Here is a 16068-nt window from a genome sequence, read left to right as displayed (position 1 = left end):
GCTGATGATTGGGCGGATTCGGTGTAGGGGGCGGGCCTCACGGAGCATAGGAAGGGCGGGGACCCGGATGTGTGTGGTGGCGGCGGCCGAAGAGCTACAGCGCGGAGCTGAGAGGCCTATGGATGAGGAGGACGCGGCGGCCCCGGTAGGCGGGGATCGGGGGCGGGGTCCCGGAGGCCTCGGTCTCTGCCGAGCTCGAGGCGGGGGTCCTGGAAGACGGCTCCCGGCTCAGGGGCGGGGCCTGGGACTCTGGTCACTAGTGATCCTCCCGGCGCGCACCCTCCCCTAGTGCGGGGCCTGTGGAGACCGGGCGTAGCCGCATTGACAGGTGAAGGCCGGCTGGCCCCTAGGTCTCATATGAGTGATCCCACGGTGCTGAGGTAGCGCCGGGACCCAGCGCGGATGCTGCTGCTGGTCAATGCTGAGGCTGTCGAGTTCTTGAAGATCAGGTGTCTTCAAGTTTGGGGCGCCAGCTTCTCCCTGGGTTCAAGTCTCGGCCCAGGGCCCAGGAGGGGAGTGGTGGTGCAGTGCCACAGGTGTCTTCGTCTGGAGCATGTGGTGGTCTGTAGCTCCTTCACAAGAGTCCTGGTGTGCGCACTTGAATGGAACTCAGCTTAGCCTAGATTTGCTAAGCGCCTACTGTGTGTGTGTGTGTGTGTGTGTGTGTACGCACTGTGCCCGGTGATTGGGGAATGGGAAGAAAAGATTTCTTCATCGTTTTCCCACTTTTGGCTCTCTGGAAAATTTTATTCATTCATTCATTATTGGCCTTGAGGCTTGTCTAAATGCCAAGAGAGTCCCCATTCCTTTTCCCCTTCACTGCTACCATTTTGGTGGCTGTCATCCCCTGAACTGCTGTCACAATTACAGTTGGGAACGAGAGTTAAAATCTGATAAGTTTTTTTTCTTTTGTTTGAGACAAGGCCTCAATCTGTAGCCTTGGCTGGCCTGGCACATGCTATGTATTCTAGAACTCAGAGATCTATTTGTCTCTGCCTGGGATTAAAAGTGCTAGAAACGATTGCCAGGTGCTAGTGGTGCATGCCTTTAATCCCAGCACTCAGGAGGCAGAGGCAGGTGGATCTCTGCAAGTTGGAGGCCAGCCTGATGATCTACGAGCAAGTGCCAGGACAGCCAGGGCTATACAGAGAAACCCTGTCTTGAAAAAAATTAAAACAAAAAGTGCTGGTATTATGGTCAGGAGAGATGGCTTGGTGGTTAAGAGCATTGGCTTGCCCGGCATGGTGCCACATGCTTTTCCAGTACTTGGGAGGCAGAGGCAGGTGGATCTCTGTGAGTTTGAGGCCAGCCTGGTTTACAGAGTGAGTTCCAGGACAGCCAGTGCTAAATGGAGACACCTTGTCTCAAAAACAAAACAAAAAGTCACTGGTTTCATGCCGGGTAGTAGTGGTGCGCAGACCTTTAATCCCAGAATTTGAGAGACAGAGGCAGGCAGATCTCTGAGTTTGAGGTCAGCCTGGTCTACCCTGTGAGTTCCAGGACAGGGAGGGCCACACAAAGAAACCCTGTTTTGACCCCCCTCCCTCCCCCAAAAAAAAACACTGGCTAGAAGGATCCAGGGTTCAATTCTCAGCACCCACATGGTAGTACACAACTGTCTGTAACTTAACTCTAGTTCTAGGGGATCTGATGCCCTCTTCTGGTCTCTAAAGGCACCAGGCATATACAGTAAGCACAGACATATATGCAGGAAAACACCCATACACATAAAAATAATAAAAAAGTTTAAAAATTGCCAGGATTAAAGACAAGTAGCACCATACCCAGGGAGATTTGATATATTTTAAAATCATACCATTTCTTGTTTAAAATTCCATAGCAGTTTCTCATTACCCTTGAAGTAAATTTAAGTTCCTGACTGGATAGTCTTTTGCCTTATCTATTCTTATTCACCTTCCCTATATATCAGCTGCTCTGGCCTTCTGTCTTTCTCTACCATGACACCTTTCTTCTACCCAAGAAGAAAGATTGATTGTTTTCTCTGCCTGGAATGATTTTTCTGGTACTCTCATATTGCCTGTCTCTGTTTAGCTCACATGCTGTACCTCTGAGACTGTCCTTGTCCACTGTTACATCTCTCTCTCTCTCTCTCTCTCTCTCTCTCTCTCTCTCTGTGTGTGTGTGTGTGTGTGTGTGTGTTTCCTTCCACTGGCTAAAATGCCCATTTGTGCTTATTATCTGCTATGCTTCCTCATGCCCAATGAGACTGGAGACTGTATGAGATCATGAATCCCATCTATCTTGCTTATAGCTTTATTCCCAGCTTCGATGCCAGTGCACATGGTAAAAACCCAATACATATCTATTGACTGAGTGGCTGAGGCTGGAGTTACTGAGATGCATCTGGACATCTGGCCCCAAGTCTGGCACACTCTGCACATTCAAGATTGAGAAGACTTGAAGTACTCTGCTGAATCCCTCTTCCTTCTCAGTCATTTCTCTTCTCGTAGGTTTGTTCTCATGAACAAGATGGATGACCTCAACTTGCACTACCGGTTTCTGAATTGGAGAAGGAGGATTCGGGAGATTCGAGAGGTCCGGGCTTTCCGATATCAGGAGAGGTTCAAACATATCCTTGTGGATGGTGACACTTTGAGGTGAGTGTAGGGAAATGGTTCCAAATTTTTCTTGTTCAGTCCTTTCCTGATCTTAACTAGGATACTTCCTCAAGTTGTTCTTTAACAGCCATCCCCCATACACACACTAAATTAAGAAAAAACAAACAAACAAACAAACAAACAAAAAAAGGCAGCCTGAGTGACCCAGTGACAAGAAGCAGAAAGGAATGCACAAAGGCCATCAGGGAACCCCTCACAGTGCAGCATACACAAAGATCAACTCAAGGACGCTGGTCTTCTTAGATCAGGTGGGACCTAGGATCTGACTCTGGTCATTGGGCAAGTGCCATACACACTGAGCCATCTCACCAGTCTGTATTTTGTTTTGTTTTTGAGGCAGGCAAGCTGTCTTAAAACTTGCAGTCCTCCTTCTCAGCTTTTCAAAAGCTGGGGTTATAAGCATGTACCTCCTCAGCCATCTTGGCTCACCATCTTCTGGTCTGTGAAGGAAAGGATCCAGAAAGGCTGTGTTCTGATTTGGAAGTTCCCATGGCAGGTGTAGGAGGCTGCCAAGATCTGCAGTGAATCAGTGTGGTCTGAGCCCCCTGTGCCTGCATTCCAAAGACTGGGTTCAGCACGGAGTGCCTGGGGAATGCCGGTTCTGTAATCAGCCACTCTGTGTCTTTCTAGCCCTTTGGTTTATGTTTTTCTCTTTAGTCTTGAACCTTCCCTGACTCCTTCCTGCCTGTCACATAGTTATCATCTAAAGGGGAAAGGAAGTAGTGTTATTTAGCCTGAGGGGAAGAAAGCTGAAATGTGGGGACTGAGTGGCTCTTCCAGTCTGAAGGCCTTTGACAAAGGGTAGAGATCAGCTGTTCTCTAGGTCCACGGAAGATAGGGGTGAAGACAAGGCCAAAGTTACAACATGAGGGAGGGATTGAGGTTAGACAAGACTGTGGGACCCCTAAAACATAATTAAGGAAGGCTGTACATTCTTTACTTCCTGCAAATGAAGAAACTAGACTGTATTGAGCTAGTGTGCATTGGACCTTGTCTAGAAGCAGTGGGAAGAGTTGGTGACCTCAAGTACCTTATGTGTGTGTGCATACAGATTTCTCTTCCTTCCCTCCTTCCTTCCTTCCTTCCTTCCTTCCTTTCCTTTCTTCTTTTCTTCCTTTCTTCCTTGCATTCTTCCTTCCCCCATTCTCTCTTACTTGTTCTCTCTCTCTTTCTCTCTCTCTCTCTCTTCCCAAAACATGATTTCTCTTTGTAGTCCTGGCTGTTCTGGAACTCACTCTGTAGACCAGGCTAGCCTTAAACTCGAGGTCCTTCTACTACAGCTTCCCAAGTGTGGGGATTAAAGGTGTGTGCCACTATGCCTGGCTGTATGCTAATTTTCTGAAGTATGCTTTGATGAGTTATCTGTGATAGCCCTCACAAGGTTGGGGTTTGGAGTATTAGGGCTTCTTCCCAACCCCTGGGCTTGCCCGCTCATAGAATTTTTCCATATTCCTTTAGTTACCATGGAAATTCTGGTGAAGTTGGCTGCTATGTGGCATCTCGACCCCTGACCAAGGACAGCAATTATTTTGAGGTGATCAAGCAGTAGTTGGGCAGAGCTGGGGAGCCGGGGTGTGGTGATGGGGTGTGGTGTGATGATGGGGTTGGTGATGAGGAGTGAATATGTCATGCTCCAAGGAGCTCGTCTCCTGGATTTATGACCTGGCCTTTTAAATTTTCCATCAATGTTCCTTTGGGAGAAGGGTGCAGGACAGCCTGACTTTGATGGGAGAGACCAGGTGCGTTGGAATCTCATCTTGCTCTTCTGCTCTGCTGTCCCCTCGCCTAGGTAGACTTTGATCCATGTCTCATTTTCCTAGCTCCTCATATATTGGTTTTCTACCTTCCTAATCCTGTGACCCTTTAATACAGTCCCTCATGTTGTGGTCACCCCTAACCATAAAATTATTTTCATTGCTACTTCATAGCTGTAATTTTGCTAATGTTATGAATCATAATGTAAATATCTGTGTTTTCTGATGGTCTTAGGCAACCCCTGTGAAAGGGTCACTCGATCCCTAAGAACTACTACCCTAGTAGATGCCCAGAATTGATTCTCTGCCTAACTTATTATTTTATTATTAATAATTATAAATGCTTGTGTGTGGGTATGTACATGTGAGTGTAGTGCCCATAGAGGCTACAAGTTAAAAGTGTCAGAAGTGTCAGGTCAGCAAGGAGCTGGGGTTACTGGTGGTTGTGAACTACTTAATGTGGTCATGGGAACCAAACTTAGGTCAATGTGGACTTGTAACTGCTGAGTCAACTCTCCAGCTTCCTGCCCCTACTTTTTTTTTTTTTTTTTTTTTTCTTCTTCTTCTTTTTTCTTTTTTGAGACAGGATCTCCCTGTGTAGCCCTGGTTGCCCTGGAGCTCTGTATATCAATGTAGACCAGACTGGCCTGGAACTATCACTAGTCTCTGCCTCTGGAGTGTTGGGATTAAGGATGTGAGCTGTCATGTCCAACTAAGGCTCAAGAATGATTGCCTAAATAATCATAAGAAAGGGGCCTCTGCCCTTCCTGATCTCCCTGGCAGGTCCTATCCTCTCATCCCCCAGGTCTCTGAGCATAAATCTGTCTTTGATCACTCTAAAAGTTCAATCAGTTTTCTGTCCCTGTGAACTGTGAACTGTATCCTGCTTTCTTCCCTCCAGGTATCCATTGTGGACAGTGGTGTCCGGGGCACCATTGCTGTGGGGCTGGTCCCTCAGTACTACAGCTTAGATCACCAGCCTGGCTGGTTGCCTGACTCTGTAGCCTACCATGCTGATGATGGCAAGTAAGTAGTTCTTTGTTGTGGAGTTGAAGTGTAGATGTGGAGGATAAGCCATCTCTGAATGGTTTTCTCCACTACTTCCTTTCTTGGGTTTTTTCATAAACTTAATTAGGTGAGGCACCCTTGCAGGTGTGTGAGTATCAGAGCGGGTGACCCAAATACCAGGACATTGGTGGAAGCCATCAAGAGTGGAGCTACTGAGAAAGTATTGTGGAGAAGTAGGAGAAGGTACCACATAGTTCTCTGTCTTGTGCTCTCTCTCCATAGGCTGTACAATGGCCGAGCCAAGGGGCGCCAGTTTGGCTCCAAGTGCAATTCTGGGGATCGAATTGGCTGTGGCATTGAGCCTGTGTCCTTTGATGTGCAGACTGCCCAGATCTTCTTTACCAAAAATGGGAAACGGGTGAGTGGGAAATCCTGTCTGAGAGGGTTCAGTGGTTTGGCTCTGCCTGAGGATTTGTGAGAGTGACCATGGAGTGAGTGTGTGTGGATGTGTGTGTACATACTTCCCTGCCCAGGAAAAGAGTTTGTGAATGTAGCTCAGGTGGCAATGTGTTTGGCTAGCATGCTTGAAGCTCTGGGTTCGTTCCCCAACACCACATGAACAGGGTGCCTGGGACACTCAGGAGATTGAGGCAGGGAGAATCAGGAGTTCCAAGTAATTTTTGCTACATAGTGAGTTCAGGGCAGTTTGGGTTACATAAGGCATTATCTTTAAAAAAGTTTTCTTTCAGGGATGTGCCCCTGAGAGGCTACTCATGCTCCAATAGATGACACTATACCCTTGTACATATAGGCAATGTTAAGCTGACTCAGTGCGTTTAAAGAAAAAGTACATGAAGTTAGGAGTACATGGTGGGGGGCATGGTAGAGAAGAAATTGGAGAGGAGGGAATGAGGCAGTATATTTAATCAAGGCATATAATATGCATGTATGAAATTCTCAAACAATAAAAATGTAAAAAGTAGGGCTGAAGACAAGGCTCAGTGGTTAAGAGCACTGACTGCTCTTCCAAAGGACCCAAGCTCAATTCTCAGCACCCACATGGCAGCTCACAACTTTCTGTAACTCCAGTTCCAGGGGATCTGTGCTGTGTTAGCTTCAGGGCTTTGGGTTGGTTTGAATTTTTGGGGCAATATGTCCTTTGGTTTTCTTTTCTTTCTTTTATTATGTATTGTGGTTAAATAAGGATCAGGATAAACAAATAGGCCGAACAGATGTTTATTCAGGGAGAAATAACCTACAAACTAGACAGATGAATACCAGCAAGTTCCACCAGATGCTCTCCTCTCCCCAACCCACCAGCAAGAGAGCATTCCCCAGCTTCTCCTCAGACCTCCTTCCACAGGTCACTCCCGCACCTGGCTCCACCCCCTAACAGGCGTGGTCAGTGTCATAGAAGGAGACAAAGTGAATATCCCACTACAACTATGTGAACCCTTTTCTCTTCAGAGATGGTGGTTTTGTTAAGAGTGGGAGAGACATGCAACTCTCTCCCTCTCCTTCCCTCCTCCCACTCTGCTAGGTGGCTGCTTCACAAGCCAGGCAAGAGGTTGACTCCCGTTTCAGACTTAGCAGATGTGCTTTGCTGCTGCAGAGGCAATCACACAGGTGTTTGTAGAGTACTTGGCAGTGAGTCTGGAGACTGAGGCTTGACTTCTAGCTCCATGTAACATGCTTGGCAAGGAGTACTTAACAATTGTTAAAACTCTGTAGGGCCTCTGTTTTTCTTAAATCTGTGAATGTGTATATGATAGTTGTTGGTTGTATCATCTTGGAAGTGCCTTGAGAGAACTGACGAGAGAAACTGAACCACATGGCAGCTCCCTCCTCTCTTCCTGTGCTGCAGGTGGGCTCCACCATCATGCCCATGTCCCCAGATGGGCTCTTCCCAGCAGTTGGTATGCATTCATTGGGTGAGGAGGTGAGGCTGCACCTCAATGCTGAACTGGGCCGTGAGGATGACAGCATCATGATGGTGGACAGTTATGAAGATGAATGGGGCCGGCTGCATGATGTCAGAGTCTGTGGAACTGTAAGTAAAAGGCAGTGAGAAAAAATGGGTTGGGCAGAACACATGGGGATGTAAGCACATCAGTATTTCTTAGAGTGAGGGGGAAGAACAGTGTTGCTCTCCCCTCCATTCGTTCTTTGAGACAGGGTCTCATTATGTAGCCCTGACTGCTCTGGAACTCAGAGATCCACCTGCCTCTGCCTCTGTCACTATGCCTGCCTCTTTCTTTTCTTTATCTTGAGGTATCTCAGGAATGTTGCTTGGCTTTGAATTTGCATTCTACTCAGTCCTGCACCACTGCACCCAGGACAGAGGCTTTTGTGTGGCTTTGGGAAGTGGAAGTTTGGGTGAAGGCCTTGACATGGTTTTTGGATTCCAAACCTGTGTTCTGAGCATAATTCTCTTTCTTCTTTTCCCTTCATTTGGGAGCTCAGATTGGTTGTTCCAGAATAAGTAGAAGCTGGTTTCTCTTTCTTCAGTGTTTGAGAACTGATTTGGAAGCCCATGTCTTATGCTTCCCTTTGGGCTTGATTCAACTCAGCTGGGCTCTCTAATCATAGAACTGAGGCACAATTATGGGAGAAGTTGCTAAGAGTTGGGTATAGTTGGACTTTTTCTCTCAATGACATGAAAACTTATTATTAATTACGAAAGCTTAGCCTTAGCTTAGGCTTGTTCCCAACTAGCTCTTAAAACTTAAATTAGCCTATTTATATTAATCTACATTTTGCCATGTGGCTCGTTACCTTTGTTCCATACTGTATGTCCACATCTCACTGGAGAATTTCCACCTCTCTGATTCCGTCCTAGAGTTCCTATCTTTGCCTGGAAGTCCCACCTATCCTCTCCTGCCTAGCTATTGGCCATTCAGCTCTTTATTAAACCAGTCAGAAGGTGCCTTGGCAGAGACACATCATCATAGCATATAAAAAGTTTATCCCGCAACAGTTGGGTTTTTGTTGTTGTAGGTGGTTGGTGATGGTAGGGGCATGAGTGTGTGGTAAACAAGTCCTGTCCCACTGAGCTGTATGTATCTCTACCTCTTTTATTATCTTTTTGAGATAGGTTCTTTTTTCTTTTCTTTCTTTCTTTCTTTTTTTTTTTTTTTCAAGACAGGGTTTCTCTGTATTACTTTGGAGACTGTCTGCAACTCGCTCTGTAGACCAGGCTGGACTCGAGCTGGGATTAAAGGCATGCGCTACCAACGCCTGGTTTGAGATAGAGTCTTAACTAAGCTGCCCTGGTTGGTATCTGAATTCAGGTTCTAACCCAGGCAGGTCTTGAACTTAGACTCCATATGCCTCCGCCTTCCAAGTAGTAGAGATTACAGGCCTGCATGCAGGCCCAGTTTTGGGAATCTTGAATAAACGTCAGTGTTACTCTCTTATGAGCTTTCGTGGAAGATGACAAGGTGGAGGGAAGGTAGGTCAAGGACTACCTGGAACCTCCTAGCTTGCTCTCAGTCCCTTCTCTTTAGACCTGCAGAAGTGTTTTTCTGGGGTTTGAGTTTTCTCAGGAAGCTTTGGGCTTGTCCTCTGTACCTCTTGCTGTGTTGGGAGTGAAGGGAAGCCAGTCAGGAGTCTAGCTCTAACCAATTCTGAGACATGCAGTCCTCCCACTTAGAATTCTCCTCTGCTGCCTTCTTGCTCCCAGCCTGGCCTTTGGCCTTCTCACCTCAAAGCAGGCTGTTTTCAAATTAGCCTGTGATAGGAAAACAAACAGTTGGGGGTGGGAGTGGGTTCTGAAAGGCCTTTCCTTGTGGAGCTCAAGGTAAATTGAACTCAGTGAATATAGCAGACTGTGCACCTTCCTGCTGTTCTGATGCCCTGCTTCCCTCTGGCTTCAGGGTGTGAGGGCTGAGGTGGTTGTGAGCCAAGGCCTCTGATGCTGACTCCCTGATTCATCGCCTTTTTCTTCCCCTTCTGCCATCATTTTGACAACATCCACAGAGTTGAACTTGTGCCTGAGCCAGAGCCATGTTCCAGCTCTCATCTCTGACCGCTCCTCACATGTTTTCCTGGCATCCGTTCCCTGCCTGGACCTGACCCCACTCTGCTCCCAGCCCCTCCCAGGCATCTTTTCTAATTGAGGTGGAATCTTGCAGACATTATAAATAGCCTTCCTTCCTTCCCTCCCCTCAGTATTCTCAGTCCACTCATTTAGGAACCCTTTTCCGTTAAGTGTAGCTATAGAGTTTGTTTGGCTGTCTTTAAACCCTCCCCTCAGTTTAGGACTCCTGGCAGGGTAAGTTCACTATACTGTAAGCACAGGCTCCTTTGCAGTAGACTTTTGAGACAGTCTCATACTGTAGTCAGTCTGCCCTGGAACTCACTAGCTCAGGCTGGCCTTGACTTTTGGCAATCCTCCTACCTCAGCCTCCTAAGTACTGAGATTGCTGATATGAACTACCATGCCTGGTGGAGGTCAGAAGACAAATGTCGGAGTTGGTTCTCTCCCTCTTGTCATGTGGGCTCCAGAAATTGGACTTTAGTGGCCAGTTGGCAGCAGACTTAGCCCTATCTCCAGCCCTAGGGATGAGTCTCTTGAAGGACCTAGGTCCTTTTAGGTTTGCCAATTGTCCCGTCTTTCAAATGAAGATAATTTGCACAGTTTCTTTTATCTTCTGTGTTTTTATCAGAGTTGTGTTGTCCTAGAAGGATAATTCATTCCTCTAAAGAGGACTAGCATATATATTTTCATTTTTTGCCCATGTTGTTTTTTTACATCCCTTGGATCCAAGGCCTTTTTCTGCATGAGTGGTGGTCTCAGTAGGGTACCCCAGAATCATGAAGATTTGGGAAGATCTGACCTAATCTGAAGTTTCTCATAAGGACATACGTGGTATTTCAGTTGGGACAGCTTATTTTATTATTATTATTATTTTTTTAACATTTATTCATTCATTTTGTGTGTGTAGCTCTTTTTTGCGTGAGTTCTTCTACTCTCTGAAGCCTCAGTTTTCCCTCTTTTTAAAGATGTCCTCTGTTCCCTTGCCCCAGAGAGCTGAAGATGTTGAAGAACTGCTGCTGTCCCATGGCTGGCAGAGTGAGATCATGTGGAGAGGGTTGTAGGAGCTGTCTGTACATTTGTATTAGACTGATCTTGCTTTGTTCACTGTCCATGTTTCTTGACACTCCTTACACTGGTAGCTTTAGTACACAAAAGGAGAGGGTCCTCCCTAGATCCAGCTCAGGAGGAGGCTGTGCTGAGCTTGTACTTTATTCCTGTTTCAACTACTTCTGGGCCCTTGAGGCTTGCTCCTGTTGAGAAGAATTGGTGTCTGCTGCCAGCAGTGAGAGCATGGCAATCAACAAGAGAAAAGAGTGGGAAGGGCTTGGATTGCTATTCTAATCTGCAGCTTCAACTAAGTACTCAGTATCTGTAGTCCCCTGTAATGTGATGGTGGTGGTGGTCTACAGTCACTGTAACGGGTTTGGTGGTGGTCTGTAGTTCCCTGTAACGGGGATGGGTGATGGTGGCATTGGTGGTCTGCAGTCCCCTGTAACAGGATAGGTGGTGGTGGTGTACTTGAGGCTTTTATGGAAAGGGTTTCCTCTACCCTCAGCTGAGATGCACAGGGGGATAATTGGGGCTGTAGCTATCTCAGTGGTAGAACTTTCATGGTGCAGTCCCTGGGTTTGATACCCAGAACCACAAATATCCATCCTGGTTGGCCTTGGAGTTCTTTGTTGCTCTAGTGGGGAGTGCAGGCTGAATGATCATGTCCATTGTGATTGGTAGCTGTACTATAACCAGTCCTATTTCCTGACAGAACATGAATTTCCATCAACTGGGTGTGGCAGGCTCTACTGATGCCTTGATCACTCCACCTTGTGTTTTTACTATTTTTGAAGCTACAAGTAGTGTTATCTCCATTTTACTGATGAAGACATTTAGGTTCCCCCCACCCCTTAGGTGAATGTACAATGAGTATAAAACGTTCAAGCTTGATGGCAACTAAGCAAACTAGTTAGGTTTGAACTTGGTCTTTCAAACTAAGAGGCAGCCAGGGCATAGCCTACAGGACCAAACCCACAGATCCTGACAACTGAGGCTCCAGAAGCCTCAGGTTCCAAACAGTGGTACCCAGACAGGATCTGCCAGGGAGGTGACCCCCCTGCTCTGGCCTGTCCATGCTGAGGAATCAGAAGGGCTTGCGGGGAGCAGGAGAGCAGCCTATGATTTGGGGTGGCTGTCCTGAGATAGGACAGCTCCATTCCTGAAGAGGGCTTGTTGCTTAGGGCTGGAATGTCAGCAGACTGTCTCAGTGCTCTTCAGGAGCCCGTGGGTGTGGGTTGAAGTTCCATGTCAGGGCAGGTCATCTTCATGGCCTCTTGCCCCTTAGGAAGTATCCCCACCCTGTCAGTAGAGCTGCAGCGGCTGCCTTTTGTGGGCTGAGGTGGAGGGAATAGTTGGGCGGGTTTTTTCCCAAGGATTGGGATCTGGACTGGTTGCCTTTTGGCCATGGAACTAGAGAACACCCTGTTTCCAACATAGAGGCCAATTGGATAGGATGGGTCAAGGGCAGCTGTGGGGTCCCTGATCCAGCTCTGCAGTATACTGGGTGGAGAGAGTGGATCATAGGCTGCTTAATAGATGAGATTAATAAACACTAGGGAGAGATACTGAGCAGAGCCAGGCCGGGGAGTACTCTAAGGGCTACAGACAGACTATATGATGGGTATGGGTGTGGACCTGGTGGCTCCTGTGCACCTCTGGCTTTCCCCGTCTGTCCTCACTTGTCTTTAGAGTACAGGAGGGTAGACTTGGACATTCTGGAGCTGAGGGGAGTGGGATCTTCTGGGCCACTCTGAAGGGAGATAAGTTAGGCTGGCTTCTGCAGGAGATGCCCCCAGGCCTTCGTGCTGGTGCAAGCTGGTTCAGGCAGGAATGTTAGTGGGGTGAGGCCTTGTCTTAAGTTTGCTAGGGATTAGTGGAGGAGGCCCCAGGGAGCTTGTTGTTTTTGTAGGGCTACAGGGTTTGAATAGTAGAAGAAAGTTTTAAGGGGGCAGTTAGGCTAATTAAAAGGAAATTAAGGAATCCTAGGTGATGCTAGGTGGGTGAAAGAGGAGATGAGGTTGAGTCATAGTTCCACTATTACCATGACATTTGATAGGTAAAGTTTTCCAGATTGGGGTTGTTACCCTGTTGTATGCAGGCAAGACCGTGTGGGACCGAAGGGCCCCAGGACCTATACTCATCTCCCTTCACCTTCACAGCCATCTCCAGCCTGAGTGAGGGCTGGGAACTGGAAGACCTGCCTTTTGTCTTTATTTTGACCTTTGCCCCATGTAAAATGAAGGGTAGGGTTGTTGTCTCTAGGTTCTTGGCTCCCTTGAGCATCTCCCTGACCCAGTAATGAATGGCTCATTTCAGGGCCAAGTAGAACAGGTCTTGAGAAACTATGTCCATCCCATCCATGCAGAATTGGCTCTGAGCCTGTCCCCTCCCTCATATATCTGTGGTTGGTTCTTAACTTCTCTATACCCCTTGTCCTCTTCCCTCTTCCAGGAAGAAAGGCAGGCTTCAGGTTTTCCAGGGAATAAATGTTCCAGCCTAAAGACCCCCAGTGAGCTTCCCAGTCAGTGGCTCTGTAGAAATGTGTGAGGCATCTCACACTAACCATGTTGTTTCTTCCATCCTTGTTCTCTACCTGACTAGAACTTGGAGTCCACATCGTCTTTCGGACCCCTTTCCATTCAGCTGGGGGATTCTATCAGATTCAGAAAACTGGTCCAGTGTCCAGGGCAATATCTACTTGACCTCTGACCTCTGTTTCTTGCTCCACAGCTGCTGGAATATTTGGGGAAGGGCAAGAGTATCGTGGATGTGGGGCTGGCCCAGGCCCGAAATCCACTTAGCACCCGTAGCCATTACTTCGAGGTGGAGATCGTGGACCCTGGAGAGAAATGCTACATCGCCTTGGGGCTGGCCAGGAAGGTGGGCGCAAGTGCTGTCTTTCTCCCTGTGGGGGCAGTTTGGAAATGTTCAGATGGGTCAGGAAGCACTGGGAAAAGCCTGGGCAAGGCGGGTATAGAGGAAAAGTTGTGAGCTGAGGCAGAGCTTGGTTCTAAATGTCTGTTTAGAGGACAGACCTTGTGATGCAAAACACAGTGTCCTAAGTGTCACCTCATCTGGTTCTTCTGAAGCCCCTTCCTGTCCTTATTCTCCATTCCTGGCTGGGGGCCCCCCAGCCATCTGGGTTTTGACAGAGTCGAATGCCTCTTTCTTCTGTCCTCTTCCATCATGTGTGATGTCATAGACTTCTTTTTGTCTTCCTTCTGTAGGATTATCCCAAGAACAGGCACCCTGGCTGGAGCAGAGGGTCTGTGGCATACCATGCAGGTGAGTGGAAGCTGCTGATGTGGAAACTGTGGAGCCGGGCTGAGTCACCTATTCTGCTCACTCCCATGTGGCCTCTCTTCTTCCTTTTTCCATGTTTGTTTTTTTTTCTCTCAGTCCTGAAAGCCAGAGGCACAGGCCAGGGCAGGAGAACTAGGCCCAGAGGGAACACTCCGGGCCTCTGACTTGGCTCACCTGTGCCCTTCCTGAAGATCTCTCAGATTTCCTGTAGGGTTTCCTAAGAATACTGAGCCTCGGTGCCTGGACTCCCTCCCTTCCCTGCTTGCTCATCTACCCTAGGGACTGTGTCCTTTCTTCTGACTATTTCAAACAAATGGACATTGTTTTCTTTTTTAAAACCTGGTTTTCCTTCCTGCATCTCTCACCTTTGTGTTGTCCTGAGGATTGTAGAGTCAGTCCCTTCAAGTGTGCCCTTTCCCCTTCCTCCAACAGATGATGGGAAGATCTTCCATGGCAGTGGTGTGGGGGACCCCTTTGGGCCACGCTGTTACAAAGGGGACATTATGGGCTGTGGAATCATGTTCCCCCGGGACTACATTCTGGACAGTGAGGGTGAGTGAGGTTGGACAACAGCCAGACTGCTTAGGGCAGTGGGTGGTAAATACCACAGGAGCTCATGTTTCCTGTCTCCTAGGGGACAGTGATGACAGTTGTGACACAGTGATCTTGTCCCCAACTGCCCGGGCTGTCCGAAACGTCAGAAATGTCATGTACCTGCACCAGGAAGGTGAAGAGGAAGAGGAGGAAGAGGAGGAGGAAGAGGAGGAAGAGATAGAGCAGGAGCATGAGGGCAAGAAGGTGGTGGTGAGTGTGGGTTCATTCTGGGTCCTGGGGCAGACCACCAGTGAGAAGAGGACCAAGGGGTGGGGGCTGGGGTGGGGGTTGAGGTAGGGTAGGCAAGGTCCGGAGCTGCCCAGGTTCATAGTAGCTTTAGAGCCCAGGTTATAGTTCCAGCCTGTCTCCCAGCCTCAACCCGCCCTCTTGTGGTTGCTTCGCATATCACCCCAAGTGACTCCTAAAGCCTGTGGTGGGAGTCAGGGGTGTTGGGCTTCATCCCTAGGGAAGAGACCAGAGTCCACCCTCTTCTCCCACCTCCTCTACCAGGTTTTCTTCACCCGGAATGGCAAGATCATTGGGAAGAAGGATGCCGTTGTGCCTTCTGGAGGCTTCTTTCCCACCATTGGAATGCTCAGTTGTGGGGAGAAGGTGAAAGTAGACTTGCACCCCTTAAGTGGCTAGAGGCTTCACCTGCACATCTGCCCCTTCTCCTTCTGCAGTCTCCCTCCAGTCTTCCCCAGGTCCTGGGAGGACATCACCCTTCCCCTACCAGCTCAGGGCCCAGTCAGGCTGGACCTTCTGTCCCTGGGCCCGAGCCTCTGGTGATAGGAATGGGTAGAGAACAGTGTTGCTATATGGGAGAGTCTGTGGGCACCTGGATCTTGTTTTACCTTCCTGGACCCTGTGAGAGTTAGGAGGTGTAAGCCACCTGATATTTGGGCTGAGGGTAGAATAGAGGCAGCCTGTCCCTGTTTACCACATAATTCCCCTGAAATCTCTTTTTACCCAGTTGCTGCTGTCTCCCCCTGGCTGGGCTAGGGGACCTGTCTTGGCCATCTCTTTCACTGGCTGCTGTCCTAAATTACATCTAGGGTCTCTATTCTTTCCTTTGAGAGATAGCCCTGCCCTCACACTCAAGCACCACAGGAAGCCTGGCTCTCTACCTGCCCACATAGAGATTGTTCAGTACCTGTGTGAGTGAGAGGCTGGCCATGTGGTAGCATGGGACTGTAGCCTTTGCCTCCGTCTCCTTGTCTGCACTCTTCCTCAAGGCACCCCTAGCCCTGGTGGGGCTGAGGCACCAGGGCATGTGTTATGTTGTGGCTGTTGCTCAGAGCTGCATCTTGGCCCCTCAAGTCCCTTTCCCTGGCCACTCCCCAATCCTGTGCCCCAGCTTGCTGCTTGTGCCAGTTGACTGTTTTTGCTTCAGTGTTTGATTCTAGCGTCTGCATAGACCCCTCCCCCTGCAACCAACTCCCCTATTTTCTCCCCCCATTTCAGGGGCTCTTGGTCTCAGTTTGCACAGTGGGTAGGTCTGGGGGGGAGTGCTGTTGTGCTGCTGGGGCTCCTCTGCCCCTCCTTCCGGGCCCTGCACTATGATGTATGAAATGTATGTACAGACCAGAGATGTTTATACACCCAATAAAGATGGAGTTTCCATATTTATCACGATGGACAGAAAGGGACTCCTTTTTAGTCAGAGGGCCAGGATGAGCAG

At 48.5% G+C, this 16068-nt stretch overlaps 1 protein-coding gene across 2 annotated transcripts; it reads left to right on the top strand.

Annotated features, from left to right (window-relative positions):
* On the top strand, window positions 1–16022 carry Spryd3 (SPRY domain containing 3). Of its 2 annotated transcripts, none has more exons than XM_051190007.1 (11): window positions 1–145; window positions 2472–2618; window positions 4098–4173; window positions 5295–5419; window positions 5684–5819; window positions 7266–7451; window positions 13221–13370; window positions 13718–13775; window positions 14226–14345; window positions 14428–14597; window positions 14898–16022. In XM_051190007.1, exons 1-11 carry the CDS (start codon window positions 123–125, stop codon window positions 15030–15032), a joined length of 1326 nt encoding a protein of 441 aa, XP_051045964.1. In that variant the 5' UTR covers window positions 1–122; the 3' UTR covers window positions 15033–16022. The 2 variants fall into 2 exon arrangements, with proteins under 2 accessions (XP_051045964.1, XP_051045963.1); XM_051190006.1 differs by having other exon boundaries at window positions 14404–14597.
* The last annotated feature ends 46 nt before the right edge of the window (window positions 16023–16068 follow it).

This window comes from Phodopus roborovskii, unplaced genomic scaffold, assembly GCF_943737965.1.
Source record: "Phodopus roborovskii unplaced genomic scaffold, PHOROB, whole genome shotgun sequence".
In the NCBI taxonomy this organism is placed as follows: Eukaryota; Metazoa; Chordata; class Mammalia; order Rodentia; family Cricetidae; genus Phodopus; species Phodopus roborovskii.
Note: the sequence above shows the minus strand (reverse complement) of the source record. Positions and strands in the feature narration are given on the sequence as shown.